General features: G+C 54.4%; 1 protein-coding gene across 2 annotated transcripts; it reads right to left on the minus strand.

Moving 5' to 3' along the window:
* Window positions 1–27564, minus strand: LOC123351093 (proline dehydrogenase 1, mitochondrial-like). 2 transcript variants are annotated; one of them, XM_044990277.1, is made up of 14 exons: window positions 27229–27564; window positions 26311–26519; window positions 15401–15435; window positions 14665–14814; window positions 14303–14367; window positions 13468–13584; window positions 12306–12385; window positions 11619–11700; window positions 7664–7756; window positions 7166–7312; window positions 6652–6827; window positions 6469–6567; window positions 4630–4718; window positions 1–1596 (listed from the first exon to the last, which is right to left on the minus strand). In XM_044990277.1, exons 1-14 carry the CDS (start codon window positions 27550–27552, stop codon window positions 1406–1408), a joined length of 1857 nt encoding a protein of 618 aa, XP_044846212.1. In that variant the 5' UTR covers window positions 27553–27564; the 3' UTR covers window positions 1–1405. The 2 variants fall into 2 exon arrangements, with proteins under 2 accessions (XP_044846212.1, XP_044846211.1); XM_044990276.1 differs by lacking the exon at window positions 27229–27564 and adding an exon at window positions 26905–27006.

Below are 27564 nucleotides of genomic sequence, written 5' to 3' on the forward strand. Positions count from 1 at the left end.
TCTGGGAACGGGGGTCGGTTTAATACAATCTCAGTTCTTTTTTCAAACCCGGAGCTCCAAGACAACCCAGCAGCACAGACAGCTGGGCCACCTATCAAACCCCCAGTTCTAACAGCAGCACATACCGCCCCACCCCACCAAATTACCGCATTCCCAAGCACGGTGCTTCCCCTTGTGCTGCAGTCAGCACCCGCCCTTCCTCCGTCAGCTGCAGGACAAGGGAAGCGCCGGCTGGGTGCAGTCTGTGCCCAGAGACCAGCCGCACTGCCCCCCAGACTCTGTTCACAGCCAGGTTGAGCAGCCGGTGGGAGAGGCATCACCCCCACCCTACATACACATTCCAGCAGCTAGGCAGCCCCTGGGCTCGAGTGACCAGGCCTACAGGCTTTGGCTGGTGAGGGCAGGGGGGAGGCTTTGCAAGTGTCATGGACTGGAGTTCCACCCCTTGAAGGCAGCTGGCCCAGCCAGCAGAGGGAAATCCAGCTCAAGCTCGTCAAACAATCTGCACATTAGTGATCTACAACCCCCATCATACCCCCTCACAGAGCAAAGTCCACCCTCAGCTGAATCCCCACCCCACCTTAGACAGCTAGGCTGGCCCAGCCTGGGGAGGGAAGGGGGGCGGGTGATGAAGGCACTAGCCTGAGAACCAGTCCTGGCTCTACTCGACTCGTTCCTGTGTGACCTCAGGCCAGTCACTTAATCAGTTTCCCTATCTGTAAACCAGGGACACTCCCCGTGGTGAGGCCACAATTCAAGAGGTATGTAACCCCTAGCACCGTGCAGGCCACAGAGCTGCCTGGATGGAACCTCCCCCTACATTGTGAACAGCCAGCACCCACCGTCCTCACCTCACCCTGGGGAGCACCCAACTACAACTGCTTTCTGATGACAACCTTTGACCCCGGGGCATGCCATCCATCCTCCTAGAAGCCAGCAACAGGATCTTGCCAGCTCCAGGAAGATGGATGGAGTCACAAGTGGGTGGCTTTGGCCTGCAGTGACATTGAGAGTCCCACCCATCGCTGCTCTCCCGCAAAGCCCTGCCTTTAACTGGGGGCCCTTCTGCAGTTGTATTAAATCCCGGAGAGGCAACGGTGTCCTAGGGCAACATTTAACTGCATGGGTGTAAGCACGTCCTTAAGGAAACGGCTGCTCCTGAACCATCCCACATGGGCCTGCCCCATACTGGAGGGTCACTGGTGCAGGTCAGATAGTAATGCACTAGAGAATGTCTTTGCCACGGGAGAAGGCCTCTGCGGGGAGGATGGAGATTGGTGGAAAGGGGTAGTTGGAGAAAAACAGCAGCAGTTCTATTAGAAAGCCGCTAGGTCTGCCTGTCTGGGACATTTGCTGCAGCATGGCAGCGGTTCTATGTCTATATCCCAGCCCAAGGCAGGGCAGGTTAGTGGCTTGGATTACAGAAGAGGCTGCCAGTGATCAGTCTTCTCTTGAACTCACTCCAGAGGAGCTCCCGCTCGCGTTTGGCTCTCTTCATGAAGCCCCTGTTTTCCAGGGCCCTTCTGGACAGGTACGGCAGCACTTCGTTCACAGGGCCGTAGGGAACGTATTTGTAGACGGGATAACCTGCTTGCCCTGAGGACAGAAATCAAGGTAACTTACATGATACAGTGGGCATGAATCTGTGCTAGTGCAAATCAACCCCACTCCATCGGCTGCTGAGACACCAGTTCACACCAGCTCAGGATCTGGCCTCCCAGAGCAAGACTTTGGAACTGCTCCTAGTGCAGCTAGACCAGAGGTGGGCAAACTACAGCCCGCTGGCCACATCTGGCCCACAGGACCGGCCTGCCTGGCCCCTGAGCTCCTGCCTGGGGAGGCTAGCCCCCGGCCCCTTGCCCCACTGTCCCCCCCCCCACCCCACAGCTGCACGGGCCGTGCTCTGGGTGGCGGGGGTTGCGCGCTCCTGCCAAGCAGAGCAGCAGCGTGTCTGGCTCCGGCCAGGCGGTGCAGCTGCCAGACATGCTGCTCTGAGCAGCATGGTAAGTGGTCCAGGGGGTAGGATAAGGGGCACGGGGTCCCTGGGGCCAGTCAGGGGACAAGGAGGTGGTTGGATGGGGTGGAGGTTCTGTGTGGGGGGCGGTAAGGGGACTGGGAGGTTGGATAGGCATGGGGTCCTGGGGGGCCTATCTGGGGCAGGGGTGGGGATAGTACTGGGGAAGTCAGGGGACTGGGAGCAGGGGGTCCCGGGAGGGGGCAGTTAGGGGACAAGGAGCAGGGGGCAGGAAGTGGGAGGGGTCAGATAGGGGGCAGGGACCAGGCTGTTTGGGGAGGCACAGCCTTCCCTACCCGGCCCTCCATACAGTTTTGCAACCCCAATGTGGCTATTGGGACAAAAAGTTTGCCCACCTCTGAGCCAGACCACCTCCATGGCCTCTGGAAGTTACGCACTGCAGAGAGGACTCTCGTTTCAATGTCCCAAGCAAAGGAATTTGCACCCTGGCCTTGAGGCAGCCCAGCGGGAAAGAGCCACCCTACATGACCTGCTAACACCATTTCTTCTCATTCCTGTGTTACACCCCACCACGTTCACTACAGTCTGACTGCAGCACGTTGAACCCTTTCATGCTTCATGCAGAGACCGCAAGACTGGATGCAGGGAGGAGTGAGAGCAGCCCCTATGGGGCGGAGGGACAATTCTGGAAGTGCTCTGAAGGTACCAAAGGGACTTGAGAGAATGGTTCAGACTCCAGTCTGAACCAAAGTGACTCTCCCCTGAAGCAGAGCAGAGGAAGATGAGCCATAGAGAACATGTCTCAATCATTCAGTAGTCCTGAGAGGCAGAGAATACCCAAGTTATGACATAAGCTTGGTCTTTTCCAGCCAGTGCCAGCAGGCCAGTGACTTGGCTGAAGGAGACTGGAGGGGCCAATCCCCCCTCAGCTCACCAAGGAAACTGCTGTGATTCCAGTGGGATGAAGAGCAACAGCCCAGCACTGCCACTGCATTAGTGACAGGCACGTGAACCGTTACCGAGCGCCTTGGCACTCCTCACCTGTGCCAGCCCAGGCAGTGCAGACAGCTCTGTCCCACACGCGGCTAACGCAAGGGTGGAGCAGCGCCGGGCAGATCTGCAGTGCCACGGGCAAACCACACCACACCACAACTCCACTCACACGACATTCCCATGCAGATTTAGTTCCACAGTAGCCACAGCATCATGCATGTTTCCTCCTCTTCCCCGTAGAGATAGCAGAGGAATGCTGGCGAGCGCTAACATGCTGCAGGAGGATGGGATTTGATGCCATGGCTACTTACACAGGCCAAGGGGGGAAGAAACCACTTGACTCAGCTCTTCCAATTGTCCCACAAACTTTAGTGATTCAGAGCAGCCAGTGGTTCCACCATGAAGGTGCAGCAGAGCTCCTGAAGCCAGGCCAGTGGGGACACAGGTATTGCCAGACTGGGTCAGCACTATGTCCCACTAGGCCAGTATCCTGCTTCAGGGCAAGGTGCGAGACACCTCACAATAGGTAGTGATGGGATAGGCACCTGTCCCAGGGGAGTCCGTGAGCTCCAACCCAGAAGCAGGGGGGTTGATGTCTTTTCTTGAGCTTTTTAAATTTAATTCAACTCCTCTGGCTATGTGTTACCCACAGAAGTGTCCAACAGCCTTTGAATGTGGCTAAGTTCTCTGCCTTAATACGCTGTGGCAGTGAGTTCCACAGTCTCGTTACAGCTAGAATGAAATGTTTTTTCCCCCCTAGTCTTTGAATTTGTCACCTTCCAATGTCATTGTCTTAGCACCAGAGCAAGGAAAATCCAGAGGACAAGCACACAATCTCCCTTCTCTAGATCAGTCATTTTATACACTTCTATAGTGTCCCTTATGTATGCATCTCCTTTCATAGGAGACCAGTGCCCGTCTCTTCCATCTCTTCAGCCAAAGCTTTTCCTGCCTCTGGTCATTGTCACCTGGCTCTGTGCCCTTCTGATGGTGCAATATCCTTTGAGATCGGGTGAAAGGTACAGAACGCAGGACCCAGATGCGCCAAGCATGGATTTGTATAATGACTTATGACTATATTCTCCGTCCTGTTTCTTATGCGCCTTAAGATCTTGTTGGACTTGACCACAGCCGTGCACTGAGCAGATCTTCAGTGAGCTGGCCACATACACCGGCCCATCCTGAGTTCACACAGTTCGTTACAACATGGCAAGGTGCACAAGCTAGCGTGTCCTCTCCTGCATTGCTCAGCACTGAGCTGCCCTCTTGCCTGGCCTAGCCAGGCCCCTCGGAAGTGCGACCGCGCTCATGCTTGACTTGACTAACCTAAGTTAGGGCCTCTGCAAATTGCATCACTTTGCTGCTTGGCTCCTTTCCCAGATCATTAAACCACGCGCCACAAGCAGCCTCTGGCACCTGCTCTTCACTTCTGGCCATGATAAAAGCAACTTAATTCCCCGTTTTTTTTAACTCTCAGCCAGTTTCGGATCCATGATAACACCTAGCCTCCTACCTCATGACTCGTCTCTTTAGTAATCACGCATGAGAGATCTTGTTCAAGGCCTTTTAAAAAAAAGGCAGCCAGCTGGCTCTCTACTCACTGACTGAAAACAGCACAGCAAACCCCACCCCTTCCCTCCTCGGGCCCACCAGACACTTACCCAGAGGGAAGGTGATCTGGTCACACATGCCCAGCAGCTGCCCGAAATACACCTTCTTCTCAGAGGGATGAATGCCAAGCTCTGCCATTCTGCAATGGAAGCACCACACAGTCACACCAGGAGATGCCCAGCAGGAAGGGGGGAGGGATAGCTGAGTGGTTTGAGCCTGCTAAACCCAGGGTTGTGAGTTCAATCCTTGAGGGGGCCATTTTTGCCCCAGATCCCTAAATCTGTCAGGGTACTTGGTCTTGCTGTGAAGGGAGGGGACTGGACTCTATGACCTTTCAAGGTCCCTTCCAGTTCTAGGACATAGGTATATCTCCATATAATAATAATAGTAAAAGGAAATGCTACACTAGAAGGACAGAGTGAGCTGGAGGAACAGTGAAGCAGCCTCTGGTCAGGGAATCCTGCTCCTTTTCCAGAGGTCTATTGCCCACAGGCCTGGATTAACAACTTCCCATAGGGTAAAAAAGTAGCCGACTGCAAGAGAAGCATGGCAGAGTTGGGTAACTAGTGCCCATCCCCTCAGAGTGCCTGGCACAGCTCTTCCCTGGAACAGCTGCATGCCCTCACCCATGCATCTGCTCAGCACTTAGGGCTGCCTGGAACAGTTTACCACCCCAGCACATCTTCATCCGGCCGCTGTGCAACATCTGCAGTCACTAGCCTTCATACTCCCACTGATACAAAAACCCAGGAGTCTGGCATTCAGCACCGGTCTGAGCTAACAGATTTATACCCGCAGGCCAGAAAGGTCACTGCAGAGCAAGCAAGGAAAGTCCCTTCTTGAAAGCTGCTTCTGCCAGGGTCTGACATATTTGCCAGACATTCCAGGACCCAATTCCATTTCTCCTAACTGCACAAGAAGGTACATGAATTCCATTCCATTCCATGCACAGGCCCTCTTCCTTCCAGCCCCTTTAGAATTATAGACTCTCAGGGTTGGAAGGGACCTCAGGAGGTATCTAGTCCAATCCCCTGCTCAAAGCAGGGCCAATCCCCAACTAAATCATCCCAGCCAGGGTTTTGTCAAGCCTGACCTTAAAAACCTCTAAGGAAGGAGATTCCACCACCTCCCTAGGGAACCCATTCCAGTGCTTCACCACCCTCCTAGTGAAAGTTTTTCCTAATATCCAACCTAAACCTCCCCCACTGCAACTTGAGACCATTGCTCCTTGTTCTGTCATCTGCTACCACTGAGAACAGTCTAGATCCATCCTCTTTGAAACCCCCTTTCAGGTAGTTGAAAGCAGCTATCAAATCCCCCCTCATTCGTCTCTTCTGCAGACTAAACAATCCCAGTTCCCTCAGCCTCTCCTCATAAGTCATGTGCTCCAGCCCCCTAATCATTTTTGTTGCCCTCCGCTAGACTGTCTCCAATTTCTCCACATTCTTCTTGTAGTGTGGGGCCCAAAACTGGACACAGTACTCCAGATGAGGCCTCACCAATGCTGAATAGAGGAGAATGATCACATCCCTTGATCTGCTGGCCATGCCCCTACTTATACAGCCCAAAATGCCATTAGCCTTCTTGGCAACAAGGGCACATGGTCAGCTCATATCCAGCTTTTCGTCCACCGTAACCCCTAGGTTCTTTTCTGCAGAACTGCTGCCTAGCCATTCACATTTCCCTAGCTCTGGCCAGCCCGTTCCTAGTGCTGTCGGATGCTGTGCAAACGTCACCCACACATTTCTGCTGCCACCGCTCAATGTCTTCTTGCAACAGCAGCCCCTGCTATCTCCATCCTAGGCTCCCACGCAGCTGCTCTGCTGCAGCCTCACCTCCCACCCTATTCAAGGCCTGGCACCCACTGCTCTTGCCATGCTGCCACCTACCTGCGAATGGTGAACTTCACCGTGTCCTCGTTGTGCGATGCCACCATCACTTTGACTTTCTGGCTGTACTTGATCTCCTCGAGAACGTAGTCCAGGCACCTGCAGGACAGATCACATGTGGGCACAGGGAAGTGCCCAGGGCACCACCTCCTCACCCCAGCATCCCAGCTCTGGCACCCCTACCTCTGGTACATCTCGTTGGTCTCTTCATATGTAGGGTTGAGGGGATCCTCGTAGCCGATTTGGGCAGCTCGGGCATGCTCCTGCTCCATGTACGCGCCTCTGACCAGCTTGGCCCCGAAGTGCCAGCCCTCACGGCGAGAGAGCTCCACATCTATCGTCACGTTGTCATACGCCTCCTGCAGCGGAAAGACGGAGCGGTGCCATCCGCAGCCAGGAGCAGTCGCTCCCTGCACTGATGTGCTGTCCGGGGGCGGGGGCGCGCGGGGGGAGGGGTGTGGGGAGAACAGGAGCAAGGCTCCAAGCCTGCTCCTGGAGTTCTGCCCTGAGACTGAGCTGCCATTGAAGCACCCGCTCCTCCTGCAGCGTGACCCATCTCCACCCCACTGCTTGCCACCACTGCTTGGAGCGCTGCCATCAGCACTGCATCTGGAGCCCTTCCGGCATGCAGGCTGCACCCCGCACACCGCTGGGCCCCAGCTCCCCTGCCCGCAGCTCACACCGGCCAGACCTTCACCTTCAGGTAGCACTGGAAGGTGTTAAATACGACAGCCTTCTCCATGTTGAACTTGCGCTGCATCTCCAGGGTGAGCCGGCTGATGGCTGGCTGGAAGTAGGTCTGCTCAGCGTCCACCATCAGCCTCACTCCCAGCTCCAGGGCTCTCTGCAAGGGGAAGGACACTCCTCAGGTCAGGCCACAAGCAGCGAACAGGTTCTGCTCAGGTGAAGTCTGCAGGGCCAATGCCGAGCCCACTGCTGTGTGTAGTACTGCACAGGTCCTGCAGATGGCAGCACTCTCACCTGCAGGCCAATGCCTCCAGGGAACACCTGCTAGAAGAGCCCTGTGACCCTAGCCCAGCAGCGAACAGCCACTGAGAGCACCGAGGCCATGCTGGGGTATGGGTGAGCAGGTCCATCTCCCTCCCCGTGGGGCCAGGGCCCACTCTACCTCTCCCCGGCTCGGAGAACTTCCCACCAAGACCCCCATGATGGTACAGGCAGGGCAGCTCCTAACCGTGGCCAGGACGTCCATCCTCTGCAGCATTCGCTTCATCTGCAGGTCCTCCTCTTCGGTGAAGTGCGAGAGCAGAGGCTCCAACTGGCCAGTCTGAAAGGAGAAGCACCAGACAGCCTCAGTGCTACCCCACCCCTGTGGCCACAGCCTGGGCATTACAAACCCTAAGCCCTCCCTCCCTCACCCAGGGTGCAGAGCAGGACATGGCACAAGGCATCAGGACCAGTGCTAACCCCAAGAGCCCATGCAGCTACCCACTCCCTCCCCAGGCACATGGGACAAGCATCGTGTGCTGAACTGTCTGCATCAAAGTGCAGTGGGAGGGGGCCCAGATGGGATCGGGTTCCTAGGAGTACCAGCATGCTCCAGACTAAGGGGCAGCCACCCAGCCCCATTCACCAACCCTGTGCACCTGCCACCTTCGACTGGGAGCCAGAGCTGCTGTTCCCCAGATGTTACAGAAAGGGTGTAGAGGGTGAGGTGCCTGGGGTCATGGCAGCTGCTAACTTGCCAGGGCTGGGGAAGCAGGATGGAGCCCCACAAGAAGCTGTTTGAGAGAGGAGAACCCTTGCACCCCTAGCCCTGAACCTGCCCTGGTTCCATGCCAGGGGAACGGCTCCACCGGCAGGCCTGGCTGAGAAGCCTGGTGAGTGTCCAACACATTTCTCTGCTCAGGCCAGCCCAGCAGCACTGGGCTGTGCAGAGGTGGGGCTGAGGTGGATGCTCAGGCTTCTCTCCCTACTCCACCTCCTCATCTGGGAAGAGCAGATTAGAGCACAGCTCAGCTACTGAAACCCACAAGCCCCAGCTCCCTTGCTCTAGCAGGGACATGACTGCAGCGTTGCTATGGCTCTGAGCTGCTGGAGCCCAAGAGGCAGCAATCATAGAATCATAGAACCTCAGGAGGTATCTAGTCCAACCCCCTGCTCAAAGCAGGGCCAATCCCCAACTAAACCATCCCAGCCAGGGCTTTGTCAAGCCTGACCTTAAAAACCTCTAAGGAAGGAGATTCCACCACCTCCCTAGGGAACCCATTCCAGTTCTTCACCACCCTCCTAGTGAAAAAAGTGTATTAATATCCAACCTAAACCTCCCACACTGCAACTTGAGACCATTACTCCTTGTTCTGTCATCTGCCACCACTGAGAACAGTCTAGATCCATCCTCTTTGGAACCCCCTTTAAGGTAGTTGAAAGCAGCTATCAAATCCCCCCTCATTCTTCTCTTCTGCAGACTAAACCATCCCAGTTCCCTCAGCCTCTCCTCATAAGTCATGTGCTCCAGCCCCCTAATCATTTTTGTTGCCCTCCACTGGACTCTTTCCACATCCTTCTTGTAGTGTGGGGCTCAAAACTGGATGCAGTACTCCAGATGAGGCCTCATCAGTACTGAATAGAGGGGAATGACCACGTCCCTCGATCTGCTGGCAATGCCCCTACTTATACAGCCCAAAATGCCATTGGCCTTCTTGGCAACAAGGTCACACTGTTGACTCGTATCCAGCTTCTCGTCCACTGTAAGCCCTAGGTCCTTTTCTGCAGAACTGCTGCCTAGTCATTTGGTCCCTAGTCTGTAGCAGTGCATGGGATTCTTCTGTTCTATGTGCAGGACTCTGCACTTGTCCTTGTTGAACCTCAGATTTCTTTTGGCCCAATCCTCTAATTTGTCTAGGTCCCTCTGTATCCTATCCCTACCCTTCAGCGTATCTACTACTCCTCCCAGTTTAGTGTCATCTGCAAACTTGCTGAGGGTGCAGTCCATGCCATCCTCAAGATTATTAATGAAGATATTGAACAAAACTGGCCCCAGGACTGACCCTTGGGGCCTCAGAGAGGACCCTAGAGTCCTCTCTCCATCCAGGGCAGATGGATTCTAGTCACCCCTCCCCCCAGGCCTGCTCCCATGCAGGGCTCTGCTTAGCCTGGGAGTGCACCTGCACACACCACCATGTACATCTGACCAACCATCTCTTCTATCCAGTTCAAGTTCTGTCCTCAGAGCCCAGCCTGGCATCAACCAAGGCCATTTCATCCTGTTACTGCCCTCTGGAGACAAGGGCCCTGCCACCGGCTTTACTCCTACCCATCTGGCAGCTAGCAACATTCTACCATCACCCACACTGGCACTGAGTATTGACAGGTGCCTCACCCAGTCACCCCTCCCTACCACTACCAGCTCCCGATCGCCACCTGAGCATCACTTCAATGCAGAAGACGCCTACATCCATGTCTGCTCCTGTAGGGCTCTCTTCACTTCTGCCCGGCCCCAAATTCAAGTCTTGGCTTAGCCAGAGATCTCTCAAATAGCACTCCCCCGAATGCCTGTAACAAGCAAGCAGAGTGCTTCCCAGATGGCTCCTGAAGGTGGGGTGCCCACAGTCATGTCCTAGGTCTTTGGCCCTTTCATTTGCAGACAACCTTAATTCAGTACTCCACCACGAAACAGGGTTGTGGTCATCTTCCCTCGCCTCCAATGGCTCCGTTGTAGCCTACAGGTGAAGGTACTTGCTAGGTGAGGCATAGGTGTAAGTTAAGGCAGTAATGCAATGAGCTTACAAGCCTCAACAACTGTAAAACAGTAGCTTAGCTAAACTAATCAAGGCCCAAGGCCTAAAAAGCCTTACCAGGAGTAGCTAACTGAGAATAACCCTAGATCATAAGACAGCACAAGGCAGAGTGCTGTAGGGACTAAACTGCTGTAACCATGACATGCTAGTTGATACCATCTTGGGATATTTTTAGTCAGGGACATCAGCAGATGTCTGACTCCAAGAATGTCATGGGAATTATCTGACATCTATGCTAACAAGCTTGAGGTAAAAGACTATGGGAGAAGGGCACCCAATTAGTAGGGGGAGGAACTGAATATGCATTAGGCCTAGTGGAACTGAATATGCTGAAGCCCCTCCTGAATATGCATTAGGCCTAGCGGTGTCGGTATAACACAAGTTGTATCCCAGCTTGTGTGGCTTGAGAGGTGTGGCTCTTGAGGATGGTGAGGGGGAAGATGAGGAAGATAACTAACACCCGAGGCGGTTTTTCAAAGGATGGTGAGAGTCTATGGATGCTCAGCTCCATCTGTATTATCTCTAGCTGCCTCACAGGGTTAGTGTGTTTGTGGCTCTGGACTCTATTAATAAAACTAGAAACAGTGCGATGGCTGAAGTGCGAGTGTGGCAATCCTGCCTCCTGTGGCTCCCAAACCAGGAACTCTGATAATACCAGGCCTGATCCTGGGTCAAGAACCTACCAAATTCTAGCGTGGTAACCAGGGAAAACAAATTGATCTAATCAATAGCTCAGGCAACAATTCCCTCTTGGATTTTCTTCTGCATGGCTCAGTTCTATCAAGTTCAGTGTGTCCCACCCGTGGCTCCTCTTCCACATTCAGCCAGCACACCTCAAACTTGCAATGACGCATTAATAAGAGGTCTGACTTCTCTTACCTGCCAAGACCCGAGCTCAGGCCCTCTGAGCATTTCCCCAGCTAGTGCTAGTGTCACTGACCAAGGGGAGGTCAGGAATGCAGGTCCTTGCAGCCCAGTGCATGGAGGGATGCAACAATACAAACTCTTAGCCCTCCTAACCCCTTTGTGATGATGGAGAAAGAGGGTAACCTGGTGCTGACGGGTGAAGACCCCAAGGGGAGAGAATTTATGGTGCATGGCGTAAGTAGAAGCAATGGGATGCAATCAATTTATCAGACAAGTATCAGGATGAAGTGCCTGACAGGAAGCGCCTCCCGTGTGACTGGCTGATCCCGGATACTTGGGAGTTTTAGAACTGACTGGCTAAAACATCGGCAGGCCTGATGCATGGTGCCCCCTGCCCAGTCCAGCACAGTACCATGGAGCTCTCCAGCTGCAGCGTCCCATGCCATTACCTGGGAGGAGCTCTACTGCTCAGGAGGGTTCCCTTGGGGCTCTCCCTGGGCCAAAATAGTGCTGCTCACCCACCTTCGTGTTTGGTATGAGCAGCAGTTTGGAGAGCTTCGTTCGGCTGTCAATCAGGCTGTTCCAGTCCAGCAAGTCCACAGTGCTGCAGCCACAAAGACTCGTGTTAGGGCCAGCTCCAAGCAAGCTGCAGACTGGCCCCAACCCCAGCAGGCCTCCCCAAGGCGTGTACCAGTGAGGATGGATTAGTGACCCAGAGCCCACTGCTGCCCATCATGACCCATCTTGGGGGGATTTCAGCAGAGCTCCCTGGGCATAGGTCCTGGCACTGGGATTGTCCTTGGTCACAGGGAGCCTGGCAGAGCAGCAGGAGCTGCATGGCAACTCTGGCTACTTACCCAGGCAAACTCTTCCACCCAAGCCACTCCGAGAAGTAACATGCCCCTCAAAATGCCCACAACAAACAGGGCCACCACCGCTTCTTACCCCTTCCCAGTGCAGCTCCCCGGCCTCTGAGAAAGGCAGCCTCTCCCAGGACCCCTGCCCCAAGCCATTGCTCTAGGATTTGGGAAGCTCCCCTCTCTGCCTCCTACCCCTGTCCCTCTCTGGCAGAGCACACACTGGCTGAAATGGAAGCCTTTGGGACCCCTCCACGTGCTCCTTTCTGGGGCACCCCCACCCCTCCCCACTCTGCAGCACATTCCGGGAAGGCCAGAGGGTCAGGCTGGCTGCGGCCAGGAGGGAGCTCACCCAGACACGCCCAGGTCCTCGCCGGTGAACCAGTGCTGGCTCTCCGCTTTGGTCGCAATCCCAAGGTTCGCCAGGGTCTCCTGCAATGAGAAAGGAGCAGGTCAGAGTCCCTGCTGCCACCTGCTGTCCCCAAACGCTGCAGTGAGCAGCAGCCCTGCTGCTTTTGCGCTGCAGGCCTGGACTCTACCCTGAGTCGTGACCCTGCTCCGAGGCAATGGCTGGGGTGGGACCGTGCCGGTTCCCACACACCACACAGCCCCCATGGGGTCAAAGGCACCAAACAGCCACTCAGTGCTTCCCAGAGGGTTCTCCCCTGGTGCTGAGCCATGCAGGCACATGCACCAGCAACTGGGACAGACCTCACTGGTACCAGCACAAGAGGGGCTCCTCCCATTGCTCTGCCTGGAAGGGGCAACAATGGATCTCAGGAGACTTATGGTGCACTGGGACCTATGAAGGGGGATGGGGATTGCAGCGCAACCCCAGCCCAGGGGAAGGACTGGGGGAAATGCACAGAAATGAGCTTACTTGGCTAGGGAGGAACAGGGCATGCATTTTACTGGCTGCTACATCACGCTCTTTCCGTCACTGGGCATGGAACCAGAACGATGCTCCTCCCAGACTCTCACTTTAAGGCCAGAAGGAACCATCCTGAACATCTAGTCTGAGGTCCTGCTCATCACAGGCCATAGAACCTCCCCCACTCACTCCTGCAATAGACCCCTCACTGCTGGTTGAGTGACCGAAGTGCTCACATCATGGTCTAAAGACTTCAAGTTACAAAGAATCCAGCGTTTACACAAGTTCAAGCCGGCAGGTGACCTGTGCCCCATGCTGCAGGGGAAGGCAAAAAACCCTCAGGGTCTCTGCCAATCTGACCTCCAGGAAAATTCCTTCGACCCCAGATATGGCGATCAGCTAGACCCTGAGCATGGGGGTGAGACCCCCCCAGCCAGACGCCTGGGAAAGAATTCTCTGTAGGAACTCAGAGCCCTCCCCAGTGCTTTGATCCAAGGCTCCGAGGTGTTTCACCCCCCCCCCCCCGAGAAAGGTGGGGGCACAGTCCCCCAGGAGGGTGATGCACCCAGGGCACGAGCAGCACAGATGCCCCTGGGGCAGAGTTGGGGAGGCAGCTCCTTTGGGAGCGCTGCCCCTAGCTCACCTGCAGCTTTTTCACCTCCAGCCTGGTCTCCATCACAGCCAGCCCGGCCTTGCCCTGCTCTGCAGCCATCTGGTGAAAGAACTTCCTCCACTTCATCAGCACCTCCGAGAACTGCAGCTGGGGGGGCAGACCGCAGGGTGAGCTCCCTGCTCCTCTCCCCAGCCGGGATGGCTCAGAGCTCCCCCACCCTGTGATTGTATCCTAGGGGTGCTGGGCACTCTGCCACGCCAAGTGAGCAGGCCTGGCCCTGCTGGGCACCCAACCGGACAGTGCTGGCACCTCCCACTACCCTCCTAGTAAAGATCAAGGCCCCTAAACCTGACGCTAGGCAGGGGGTCCTAGTGAGCTAACCTAGGATTTAGCTAGATCTCCATCCTCAAAGCAAGAGGCAAGCTCAAGCCCTTCTACATCAGGCGAGGCCTGGGCCAGACATCAGGGGAGCTCTGACTCTCCAGGGATGGACTGAGGCCCAAGCCGCTGCCCTGACCGGGATACCGGCCTCCCCAGGGTGTCAACTGAGCACCACGGACAGACAGTCTGTAAGCATGTGCCTGGCATGCACCCGATGGGAGGGACCATCCTGCCTGGCACCCAGCTCACTGCACTGAGCCCAGGCAGTGGGGTGCTGCCTGCGATGAGCACAACGAGGCAGATCTGGTCCCCAAAATCCCTCATCTAGTGTTAGGGGCCTCTGTCCTCTCACACCAGAGCCGCCGCCTCTGCAGCTCCTGCCACGTGGAACAGTCTCCAAGTAACTCCCAGAGCCTGTCTGAGCCTGAGCACCCCTCCCTCTGCTATCACGTGGGGGCCCTGGCACTGAGAGTCAGTCACTCACCAGGAACTGAGGCCTCCCTAAAGCCGTCAGCTTAATGGCCGAAAAGCTGTCCTCGGAGCTGCCACCTAAACAAAGGCAGAGAGAGCTGAGGCGGCTGCAGCATCCAAACTCCAGGGCAGGTAAAGGAAAGCAGCCCAGGGCAATCCAGAGAGGGAGGAGGAATTCAGAGAGCCCATGTGAGCTGGCAGATCTGCCCTCCGCCCCTGCTGGGTACCCTCCAGAGACCGCAGCAGGAGGGCACCCGGAGAGCCATGGCCCACCGATGGCAATGCAGCCTGTTGGGGGAGGGGCACAGGGCCAGGTGCTCCCAGGGGGCACAGCCGACAGGGGCACTCTGGGGGTGGCATATGCAGGGCGCCTACCTGAGGCCTCGATACAGCGCAGGAACGTCTCCATGTGCTGGTCACACTTGGTTTCGTCTGCGTAGAAGTAGGTGCGGGCACTGATGACCCTGTCCCGGCGGTCCCCGAACCCCCGATGCACAAGGTACTGCTTCTCTCTCTGGGTGGCACCTGGGGACAGGTAGGGGGAGCGTGCTGCAGACACGGCAGAGGGGAGATGGCCAAGAGCCCACATGTCCCTGGAACAAGCCCCCTTACTCTTACCAAGCCCTGCCCAAGCCTCTGTGGGGATTTCTCCCGCCCTAGGAGAAAGTCCCAGGGCTAGATTTTCATTGGGTCGAGGTCCTTCTAGAAGAAGATCTGCTCTACCTCAGCCACAAGCCAACGGGCTGGATGCAGGACTCATGGGGTGGGATTCCCTGGCCTGTGCTATGCACAAGAGCAGGTTAGATGTTCCAGCCTTAACACCTATGTGAGAACCCAGCAGCTGCCCGATCTCAGGGATCTCCGCTTCGTAGCAATGTGAGCCCCCGAGGCCCCCCCAGAGCAGTTTAAACACAGTCTGTGCCTGGGTTTTCAATTTATGAGCAGATCAAGGTACTTTCCACCCAGTGGCCACTCGAGCCCCAGGCGTTTCTGCACAACAAGGGTGTGAGGGCCAGAGCCCTGGAGCATGCTGGGGAGGGGATGGTCTGGGCTAGAGTCTCAATGGATCTGTGTCCAACTAGGATGTGTTAGGAGCGGTTGTGTCACTCACCCCCCGTCTCCTTCTCAGATGCAGAGGTACAGGAGCTAGAGGAAGGAAGCAGATGGTGAGACAGGCACCAGGGCAGTCCAGGAGCCCCCCTGGGACTACAGTGCACCCCCCTCACAACCAGCTCGCTTGGCTTCACAGGGGTCAGCTCCCTGTAGCCAAAAGGCCAGGTCTCCACGAGCCCCATATCCTTCCTGTTCTTCACTCTGGCAATGGCCATTCACAGAAGCGCTTCCCTCGGCCTCAGGGCCCAGAGCACTTTGCTGGCGGGGAAGGGGATATGTGCAGCTACCTCCTCCCACCAAATGAAAATCAGTGGGACCTTCAGTGCCTTGGAAAATGTTAGCTGAGATTCCTACCCCACCCCATGGGGCAGCCAGCTCAGAGGTGGAGAAACTGCCATAGGTGAGGAGAGTAAATTCCCCTCACGAAACTGCAGGGGAACCTGGGGAGCCAGAACATCCACACTCTAGTTCAGCTGGACACTGGGGCAAATGCCCTGACTTTTGTGACAAGTGTCACACTGATAGAAGCCCTCACCTCCCTCCCACAGGGTCTGCATACCAAACAGCACCAGCCTGAACCACCCTGGGCTGCTTATCCCAAAGCTTTACCCTGTGCCAGCAAGTTACTGTTCATTTCCCAAGCACTGACCCAGCCCTAGTTCTTCCTCCTGCCTCTGCTTTTCTTCTGCATTATTTTCAATGCCAATCGCTCAGACAAACAAGTTTGTCTACATGTACAGGAGATAATGCTGCCTGCTTCTTATGTACAATGTCACCTGAAAGTGAGAACAGGCATTCGCATGGCACTTTTGTAGCTGGTGTTGCAAGCTATTTATGTGCCAGATATGCTAAACATTCATATGCCCCTTCATGCTTCAGCCACCATTCCAGAAGATATGCCTCCATGCGGATGATGCTCATTAAAAAATAATGCATTAATTAAATCTGTGCCTGAACTCCTTGGGGGAGAATTTTATTTCTCCTGTTCTGCTTTACCTGCATTCTGCCATATATGTCATGTTATAGCAGTCTCGGGTGATCATGACCCATCACGTTTGATTTAAGAACACAAAGACAGTACCAATGTGAGATTTCTAAGGACAGCTATAGCACTCGACCCAAGGTTTAAGAATCTGAAGTGCCCTCCAAAATCTGAGAGGGATGAGGTGGGAAGCATGCTGCCAGGAGTCTTAAAAGAGCAACACTCCGACATGGAAACTACAGAACCCGAACCACCAAAAAAAAAACCCTTCTGCTGGTGGCATCTGACTCAGATGATGAAAACGAACATGTGTCAGTCCACTCTGCTTTAGATCATTGTCGAGCAGAACCCATCATCAGCATGGATGCACGTCCTCTGAAATGGTGGTGGAAGCATGAAAGGATATGAATCTTTAGCACATCTGCCACGCAAGTATCTTGCGACACCAGCTACAACGCCATGTGAACGCCTGTTTTCACTTTCAGGTGACATGGTAAAGAGGAGGGCAGCATTATCTCCCATGAACGTAAACAAACTTGTTTGTCTGAGCAATTGGTTGAACAAGAAGTAGGACTGAGTGGACTTGTAAGTTCTCAAGTTTTACATTGTTTTATTTTTGAATGCAGTTTTTTGTACATAATTCTACATTTTTAAGTTCAACTTTCATGACAAAGACTGCACTACCATACTTGCATTAGGTGAATTGAAATATATTACTTTTGTTTTTACAATGCAAATCTTTGTAATAAAAATATAAAACAAGCAGTGTACACTTTGTATTCTGTGTTATAATTGAAACCAATATATCTGAAAACAGAAAACATTCAAAAATATTTAAATAAATGGTATTCTATTATTAACAGTGCAATTTATCATGACTAATTTTAATCTCGACAGCCCTAATTTTAATGCACTTTTTTAGAAAAACCTAGTAAACTAAATACAAAAAACTACAAGTCCCATCATATGCAGCAAATGTTCTTTCACAAGCCATCAGCAAGGCTGGAAGGCACCCTTTGGTGAGATTTTGATAGGGACAGCGAGAGGGACCGCCCTCATGCAAAACTCCCTCTGGTCAATTTGACTCTCTCCTCTTGGCCAGAGGCAAGGCAGATTAGCATGTAAACAAGTGGCTAGGTCTAGCATGAAGCTGAGGGAAGGACTGGTGGGGCCCTGGGGTCAGCCATGGGTCCTGGTTGGTTTAGAAGTGGAATGAAATTCCATATGAACTAGCTACAAAGCCGTCCAATTGCAGCGAGCGCAGCAGCACGGGGTCCCCTTGCTGAACTCAGCGTTCTGCATGCTCTCTGCTATGGCCACTGGCACTGCCGAGTGCAAGAGCAATATAGGCAACACCCCACCTGCCTCTGCATTAGGCACCAGTTCAAAGGGGGGCATTAATCTGATTGTGGCAGTGAGTGGAGGAAGCACTGGCAATTCAAACAAGCCAGGAGAGCTGCAAGTACCAGCACCGCCCCTGCCAAGGGAAAGCTGAAAGAGAAGAGTCAAGAGGCAGCATTAACAGACAGAGGTACTGCCTGGAGAGAACAGCCACAGAGCTGGGAGCAAGGGACATGTAATACAGCAAGGCAGAGTCCTCCTACGAGTACGGCTGGGGAAGGGACATGCCAGGGGTGGAAGGTCCCAGATTTCATCTGTGAAGCCAATTTCTTAATTTCACTAGAAACAAGGACTTTTCAACATGCAGACACTAGGCTGGTAGGACCAGCCTACACAGGTTGTGTCCCAGTTCAGAGACTGATACAGTTAAAGCCATGCAACCGCTCAGTACAGGTGCAGTGATCCCCATACAAGATGCTCAGTGCCGTAAATTTAGCAGAATAAGCACCTTTTACACAGGCTTCACTGTACCCACACTAAGGGGCTGCACCGGCTTAACTGTATGTGCTTTCAAATCTGTACACTGTGTAGCCCAGCCCTTGGGATCTCCAAGCACAGCTGTGCTGCTAGAGGCTTAGTCGCAGGAAGTGAAACGGGCCCAGCCTGGTGTCCCAGTGCCAGGCTGAGTGAAACGCAATCCGGACCAGCAGCAAGAAGTTCACTGCTGGTTTGTTAACATGGGAGAGCGCGCTCATGTGTCGACATGCCCACCTGGTCAACATTCCTTCAGCATTATAATACAGTGCGGCTTTTCGGTTTCTGGCCCGGGTGTGTAAAGTATTAGTCAGAATGGTGCATTGATAGAACAGGTTTTGCCTTTTAATAAAGCCAAAAAGAAGAAAATCCTTTTCCCAGCTGAACAAACAGACAAGCGCCCGGCAACAGCCTGCTTTTTGGAATGTTAATCCCGGCCAGCAAAGCCATCACAGCAGATAACCCAGACTTGCTTAAATATTTGCCCACAACATCTTATAGGATGGAGCAACAAAGGAATAAACCTTGTCAGGAGAGAAAAAACATCCCGTTTAATAGAGTGCAAAGCAGCCTACTGCGACACCAACACACCCTGCACCGGAACAGCCAGCTCCGTGCACACTCAAGACAAGACTAGCACAGAGATCCAGCAGGGTTTGGAGGAATTACACACCTAACACCAGCACCCCTCATCTCCCAGGGCTCAGCTGCAGTGGTTCAATTCCTTCCCCACTTGTGAAATCCTACAGCCCAGCTCTGAAGGGGGCAGAGCTAACATGTATTTGGATCTCCTTGGGCACAGTGCCCCACAGCCTGGGACCACCCTGGGAGAGCCTCCGATCCAGTGCCAAGAGCATCACGCTGGCTTCGGAGTCTGTGCCATGATGAGGGCGGTGGTCTCTGGAGTCAGAGAGAACCAGGTGTTCTGGAGGCTTGGCTGCAGCCCAGCAGGGGCTTTAGAGATTAGGACCAAGCCAGCGACCTGAACCTGGAGTGGGCAGGGGTGGCATTCTGGTGCCACGTGCCTTGGGGCTGCCGTGAACCATGCAGGCTACAGTTAAAGTGGCCTGGACTGATGTTCCTAGTTACAATCATCCAATCTCGGAGTGACACTCAGGGTTACTAGGTTCCCAGCAAGAGGAGCAGCTGGAGCTTCCTAGGTAGCTGGAAAACGGGCAGCCATTGGTATCGCTGTGTGGCTCTCGGGAGGGGGGTGGGGGGGAGATGAGTCTATTAGTATCTTGAGGCCATGCCTGTGGGAGGCCCCCCTCGTGCGTACCAGGCACCCCAGAAGTCACTGGATTCCCAGACTCGCTGGACACTTTCTGCTGTCTCTGGGCTCGACTAACCATTGCCCGGCACCTTGTGCAGCGGGTGTGATCTGCTACCAACCAGGCCCACAGCACTAAGAGCACAAGGGAATAGTGAACTAGGCTCTTGTTTCTTACACAGCACCAAGAACGCTGTCAGGACTCAAAGGGCTGACCCAGCTCCCCTGGGAGCCACAGACCCTAGATAAACAGCCCAGGTTACAAAGCACTGTCCACACGCAGTCTTTGATTTGGCTCGTGGGTTAATTCTGACCACTCTGCTTTGGTGAAAGCCTCATGGTGAGGCAGAAGCTGAAGTTGCTCATCTGGGGAGAAAGCATGTCACTGTTGCTCCAACACAGACAGACTATGCCATAGTGTTCTGGGCAGAACTCTGCACACGAGCGATGGCCCAAGTGGATGTCACAAACATGGGAATGGCTGGAGCCTCAACTTCATGTTTTCCAAAACAGAGGATGCAAAAACGGGCACCATGAACTGAGAAAAATTTAGCATGGAATTTATGAAAAGTATTTCCACGACATTTGCCTCGCTCTAGCACTGAGCACCCCGGCAGCAAGGGCAGCCGGTTGTGTGCTAAGTGAACGGAGAGTGCTAGCCGACAACTGCTAAACACAGATCAATTTCCTTAGCTGTGGGGCTCCCGTGCAGAGCAGGGCTCCCTCGATCATCACACTTCACTGCACAGCCAACTTAGCCACACGTAAGAGAGAGCACCACCATTACCAGCTTAGCATAAGCCACGTGCCAAGTGAACTTGGTACGTCCAGCTGGTGACTGTCAAAAGTCACGGCTTTACCAAATCAAAACTAAAATTTCATCAGAATGCTCGAGATGTCCTTGGCAGTGAGAACCATCTCGTGTTCAGCTTTCTGCCCCAGCCAGCTCTGCTGTGTGCCTGGGCTGGGGTAGTCTCAAGGACTGGTAAAATACTCCCCTTCCCCCACCCACAGATCCTTGTTCTCAAGCAGCTGAACTTCCCCCCCCCAGCTTACACAAAGGAATTCTTACAGCGTCAAGGCTGGACACTTTTTACTCAAAAATGACGTTTCAAGAATTCTGAATGCCTGAAACCTGGGGCTTAGCGTGGTACTCAGTGACTCACACGAGTACCCGCTAGTCGACACTAGAAGCCCTACATCGGCACAGCTACACTGATGCTGCAATGCGTCTGGTGAAGACGCCCTATGCCGATGGAAGAGAGCTCTCCCATTGTAAGCTCTCAGGCCTTTTCTGCAACCATACTAGGAGAGCAGCAGCCATGAGCCAAGAAGCAAAGTCACCTCCTCACATTTTATCTACATTACTTTAAAACAATGTAATATCAGGCTTTTAAGAAGGCAATCCCGTACTAACAGTACCCACCACCAAACAGATCTTAGGGTGCCTAAAGAAAACTTGCTTGATAGTATTCTGTCTAGCAAGGAATCACTTCTCAACAGCTGTGGTTGTGAAGTCTCTATTTCATTATTTTGTCTTGTCTATGGTCCCTGCTTCCCTGTTCGTCTGGTTCTTTGTTGCATAACTAATTTTGCAAGATTTAAATCAACTAAGGTGGTGGGGTATGACTAGGCAAAGAATTGTTTTGCAATATGTTAGGATTGGACAAAACTGCGTAACGTTTTAGTAAAATGATCAGCTAAGGCAGGGGTGGCCAACCTGTGGCTCCGGAGCCACATGTGATTCTTCGGAAGTTAATATGCGGCTCCTTGTATAGGCACCGACACCAGGGCTGGAGCTACAGGCGCCAACTTCCTAATGTGCCGGGGGTGCTCACTGCTCAACCCCTGGCTCTGCCCCCACTCCACCCCCTCCCCTGAGCCTGCCATGCCCTAGCTCCTCCCCCCTCCAGAGCCTCCTGCACACCATGAAACAGCTAATTGGGAGGTGCAGGGAGGGAGGGGGAGGTGCTGATCGGCGGGGCTGCCAGTGGGCAGGAGCCACTGGGAGAGAGAGTGTGTGTGTGTGGTTGGGGGGCCGCTAACACATTACTGTGGCTCTTTGGCAACGTACATTGGTAAATTCTGGCTCCTTCTCAACCCAGGGGTGGCCAACCTGAGCCTAAGGCATAGCCAAGCAGGACTCCAGTTTCATTATATAAACTGGGTTCCAAGGAGACTGTTGGGGCAAAAAAAGGAAAAGGAAAGACCTGGAAGAAGAACTCGCCTCCAAGAGACAGCCCAGAGCAGGGCTGCTAGAATCCTATGCACCACCCTGACATGCAGTGTAACCCCTTTGGGGTTTAAGGAGCATGGCCCCTTTAAATCTTTTTCCTAGGGGGGAGGGGGACAGTGAGAAAAAAGGAGGGAAACTCCAGGGGTGGAGCTGGAGCTCCAGGGGAGAGAGGGGGCAGCCCGCAGCCCTGGCAAAGGAAGCAGCAGAGAACCTGCCTGGAGCCTGGGAAGGGCAGGGCGGCCAATCGGGACCAGCCCAGGACAGGAGCCAGGAGGAATCGCCCAAGGACAGGATCACGGCTGCCCAGAGGTGCGTGGGGCTGGTGACTCTGCACTGGGAACAAGCTAGTTAAGTGGGGAGGGGGTCACTCTGTGGGGCTTTGCAGACAGCAGCAGGAGAGGGCACCGGAGGGGTTTGCTGGGGAGAGTTCACTGGCACCGAAGACGACCAGGAGCACCCAAGACTCACCACCGGACTGGAACTTTGCTCAGGCCTCCTGAAGTCTGTGTGCAGACACATTGCTCAGTGCCTGCCCTTCCAGACTGTGCTACCACTGGCCCCGTGGGGCCTTGGTTTGGATGCAGCCCTGTTTTACCGCTCCCCCTATATTTCCCCTTGTGGTATTTCTCCTCTCATCCCTCTGTAAATAAATACCTCCCTTTGTTCTATCCATTGTACTTTTCCTGTGGGTGTGGGTGTTCGGAATAGACGCCCCTGGGGTGGAAGGGATTTCTCCTGCTGCATTCCTGTACGCGCCTTCTCTTGGCCAGAGCTGCCTGCAGAGCAGACTCCATCTTGGCCACGAGGGCGCTAAAGTTACACAGCAACAAGAACTCAGGTGAGACTGATCTTGCCTGGCCAACAGGTAAAGTCTGCCTGCATGATCAGGACCAGTGAGGACAGCATTGTATTCTTAGCATGTGTATTCTGCTCTGTGATTGTGAACAGAGGGAGGTTAAGGATATTTCTGTGCAAGACTTTCACTGATAAAAAGGTCCTGCAAACCCACAGAAGAGCACACCTTGATCCCTGGGAACTAGATAAAGGCGGGTGCCCTAGAGTGTGCCAGTAATACCATTGGCCTAATAAATCCACCTCTGCGAGACCTCGCCCGATGACATAGCGCAGTCCACGCTGGCACTTAGGTAGGTGTAACTTACACTGCTTGCGGGGGGGCGGGCTTATTCATACCCAAGCAACACAAGTTATACAGATGTAACCTGTCGTGTAGACAAACCTTCAGGATGGGTTTGGTGTAACACCACTTATCTGGAGTAGCTTCTACCGAGGTCAAGTTTGATCTCAGAGAGTTAGTTGGTAAGTCTCAAGGGAAACATTAAATCTGATTAATGCTCCATCACTAACAACTTTCACTGAGAAGAAACAGATGCCAGGAAGTTAATGAACATTGCTGTACAGTTACTTAGGCCATGCCTACACTAGCGAGTTTACAGCAGTACAAATCTATCGCTGTAATATTGCTCGTGTAGCCGCTCTATGCTGACAGCAGAGAGCTTATGTCAAACAGTACAACATGTCGCTCAGGGGTGTGAAAAATACTCCATGAAGCAGCTACTGCACGGATACCTGGATCAGAGACATGACAATTCACTACAAAGGAGCAGGCAACAATCCAAGAGCAGAGTGCAGTACGGGGAGACTATTTGATTCCTGTGACAGCAACACCTGCACCCTTGCATAAGACTCTGAAAACAAGCTGTTTGCAAAGCAACCTGCTGGAAACAGCAAGAGAGAACTGCTACAAGGATGAGTCAAATCCATCCTCCTGCCATTAACTCAGACACCACATGCAAGGACACTGGCAGGTGGGCATGGCTACTTTTACAGGCCTGTGTTAGTGACACTGTGCAGTTACTTATTGCATCTCCTTAGCACAATCCATTGCCAGGACACATCACAGCTCTGCACAGGGCAGAGCCAAGACCGGATATGTGTCTAATTGGGGAAAAGCACAAACAGCTTGTTAGATGTTCCTTCACAGCCACCTTTGTACCAAGTCTGCGAATTCCAGGTAGGGCTGCTGCCAACGCTGCTGGTGAGCTGAGCAATGCCCACCATCTCACAGCCAGTACATGCCAACCCCCCACTCTCCATAGGGGGCCAGAACAGACTGGGGCAGCAGACATGCCGTGGATTGAAATCCTTCTCCCCCGACCAAGGCTCAGCCTCCCCTCCTCTTCCCCACTTCAGCCACATACACAGGACCCTGGAGAGAGAGGAACCAGTTTTCCTGAGTAATGTGAGGTGGAAGGGAGGGAGCAAATGCATGAGTTCCCAGCAGGCCAGATGCACGAAGCTGCCCAGGACCAGGCTCTATGGAAGTTGCTTGGAGTCCACCAGGCAGTGGACAAGGTGTCCCCAAAGTGTCCTCCCCACCCATCCCATGGGGAGGTATCAGAGCAGCACCTGTAGCAAACACCTACAAGAAGCTCAGCAGGAGAATGAACTGTGGCCCCACCTGCATCCATTTATCAGGGTAAATAGTGTTCCTGAAGAGGAATGGGGGTGAGAGTGAGTACAGTGCACTCTTAGCTGCTTTTGGGTCTTTGGGCAGCTTCCACAAGGATTTCTGTGGGTGCCTCAACAGCTTCCTGTCCCCAAAGACTGTCTGGCAAAGCAGGTCTGTGGCTCACCCCTGCAGAGAAAATAGGACTCAGGCCTTCCCAACCGTCCCTGCCCTGCATAAACACTGTTCTGAACAGTCTGAGACCCAGCACCTAGGAATCTAGGGACACAAACCTTGCAAGAAATTGTCCTTTTGGGGCAGAACTCGAGTACACCTCTGAGAGGATGGGGCAGGATCCCTGCAGCAGCTCCAAGAGGCAGGCAGGCTAGATCTGCCTGCAGGGGGTACCCAAGCTGAGCCTTCTGGGAAGCAGCACAGAACTTGGCAGCTCCAGTGCTTACCTAAAGGCTCTGCCTCTGTGACAGCCAATCAAACTGAAGGGGATGGGCCCTATTGGCCAACTGCATTCCCAGGAAGAAGGGCAAGCCCTTGGCAAATTTGAAAGGGTACATTCTGTCCAAGGCACTTGCAGGCGGAGGCAGAGGACAATTTCCCTTCAACTGCACCAGGTGCTCCATAGTAATCTAGTCCTCGCCCACTACCAAGGTCACAGCAAACTATCCCAGGCCAGGCCTGAGGATTCAGCAGCACTGAGCCCACCTGCATGAAGGGAGGACATAGACCCTGTGCACTGTGGTTCAGAGCACATGCTGTGTTGGCCCAGGTTCCATTCAGCACCACAGGCCAGAGACAATCCAGCTTTGCCAAATGCAGCTCTGATCCCACAGCAGAGGCACAGATCAGAGCACTGGGTCACAGGTTCTGGACTGGGCATAACATGCACTGGGCCTGAATTTCCAAATGACCAGTGATTTTGGGGATCCAACCTGAGACAGCTTAGGGACTCAATTTTCAGAGGGTGGGTGTTCAGCACTTCTTAAAAATCAGAACCTTTGAAGGCATCTCAAATTGGGTCCTCAGAAAAGAGGCTCTCTCCACACAGGGGAAGGAACATGTAAATTCTATACCCCCACCTCTCAGTCTCTGGGAAAGGGCATGCGGGTGGGATGCTGTCCCAGAAGGAAAATGCTCAGTAGCACACCAACTACACAATCCTTTGGAGGAAGGGGTGGCTGGCTTTTTGGTGCCAAAGCAGAGTGGTGTCAGCACCTGGGAAGCTAGAAATCTGATCTGTATGTTCTCTTTTCACACATGGGCTAGTCTGAGGAGAATATGACCAGAACAGGAAGGCAAGGTCAGCACGTCCATGCAGGGCAAACTACAGTGTGAATGAGCGAACGATTTGAAATGACTGCAGTGAACGTGTAACAGCCTGAACCGGTCTCCCAGGTCACCAGCTCAAATCTTAACCTGAAGGAAAGTTTGAGGGAGAACAAAGGAACAGTGATGACGAAGCTGTCATGGGCCTGAAGCAAGGCCAGGAAAGGAAAACAAAGCAAAGGGACCAGAAGACAGAACAGAAGCAGCCAAATCAAGACTTGGCCATCACATTTGTTCTGGGGTGTGCTTCTTCCCTGGGAAAGCTCAGCACAGGCACAGCAAGCTCCAGCCATTCCCTTTCATAACGAGGCTGCCCGGGCAACAAGGCCTGAAAAAAGGAGCTTAACTCACACTATCAGATAGTTCCTTCTGCTGTGCCAGCAGCAGCCCTGGGATAACAGAGGTGAGTAAAAAAGGGGAAAATCCTCACTGGATGGTTCCCCCTTAGGTAACACCCACTACTGGAGGACAACCTGCTGCCTAGTTCATCTCACCCCACACACTAGCTCTGCCCCGCTCTCAGCACTCCCTGGGACACCTTTCTCCATCAGGAGGTTTGAAGAGCCAAGCTCTATCTTCTTGCTCCCCTCATGAGCCACAAGAGCTCCCCAAAGGTGGTCCCAGTTCTGATCTCAGGCTTTGGGAGGCCTGGTGTGTATTTATAGCCATTGCCCAAAGCTTTGCTTCTAACTGCCTGCAGTCTGCAAACTCGCAGTTAGAAGCGCTCAGATGCTTACTCCATTTCCTTACGCTCCGCCTCCTCCGGTGTCAGATCCTCCTCCACGCTGTAGTCCAGCACCGAGCCCACCCCAAACGCACGGTTTCGTTGGATCAGGGGTTTGATGGCCTCTTGGTCCTCGCCAGCCACAAACTGCCCATAGAAGGTCATCTTCATCAGCTTCTCAAACAGATGCTGCCCCAGCAGCTTCCTGCTGAAGTTCATCAGCTACAAGACACAAAGCCCGTGTAAGACACCGCTTTCTTCGGTGCAGGCACCTCCTTGCCCCACCACACCTGGGGTAACAGCTCCGCATTAGCTCTCAGGTGAGGAAACAGTGCTGGGGAAAGCCAAGACCCAGACACACCAATAGCCGCAGGGCCATGGAGCAGCCTGACCTCAGGGGCCAGCCAGTGCTGGTCACACCAGCACTCTGGCCTTAGCTGTAGGGACACCAGCCCGCTCTGCCCTACACAGGGTCCAAGCCATGATCCCCATCTGGACAGAGGGAGGGAGACGAGGGAGGACCCAGGAACCAGGTCTCCGCCCCGTACTCCAGGCACAGGGCCACCCGCTGAGACGCGTTAAGTTAATACTAAAGACAAGATCCTACCGGCCCCTGACCCCCGAGCCTCGCTCCAGAGAAACCCCGGGGCCTGTGTCGGGGGCATGGGGGGGGGGCGGCAGAAGGCATCAGTTACACGCAGGCTCGAGGGGTCCCCTGGCTGACCCGGGGGGGTCCCCGTCGCTTTGTCCTGCTGCCAAGCGCCTCTCCCCAACTCCCACCCCGGGAGACGCGCGACCACAGGCGCAGCCCCAAGGTGCCCGGACCCCCGGCGGCTCCCAAAGCCCCCGGCCCCCAGCTCGGCCCCGCGGGGCAGCAGCCGAGCCCCGGCGAGCCGGCTCCGAACCCCCCCGCGCACGGGGCTCCGCTCACCTGCCGGCTCCGCGCCACCAACGGCTCCAGCGCGCAGAGCCGCAGCACCACCAGCGCCCGCACCAGCTCCGCGCTGCTCTTGCTGCGAAACGCCTCCCGCGGGTCCCCGAACTGCACCGCGGGCGGCGGCGGCTGCACCCGGCGCGTCCCCCGCGGGCCGGTCCCGCCGCGCGCCGAGCCCCGCTCCGGAGGGGGAGGCGGCGGCGGCCGGGCCGCTTCCCCCGGCTGCTCCTGGCGGGCGGCGGCGGCCGTGGAGCGCAGGCAGCGGGGGGAGCGCAGGCTGGAGGCGGCGCGGAGCGCCAGGGGCCGGGCAGCGCTCGCCATAGCGTGGAACCC

The sequence above is a fragment of the Mauremys mutica genome, chromosome 16 (assembly GCF_020497125.1).
Source record: "Mauremys mutica isolate MM-2020 ecotype Southern chromosome 16, ASM2049712v1, whole genome shotgun sequence".
In the NCBI taxonomy this organism is placed as follows: domain Eukaryota; kingdom Metazoa; phylum Chordata; order Testudines; family Geoemydidae; genus Mauremys; species Mauremys mutica.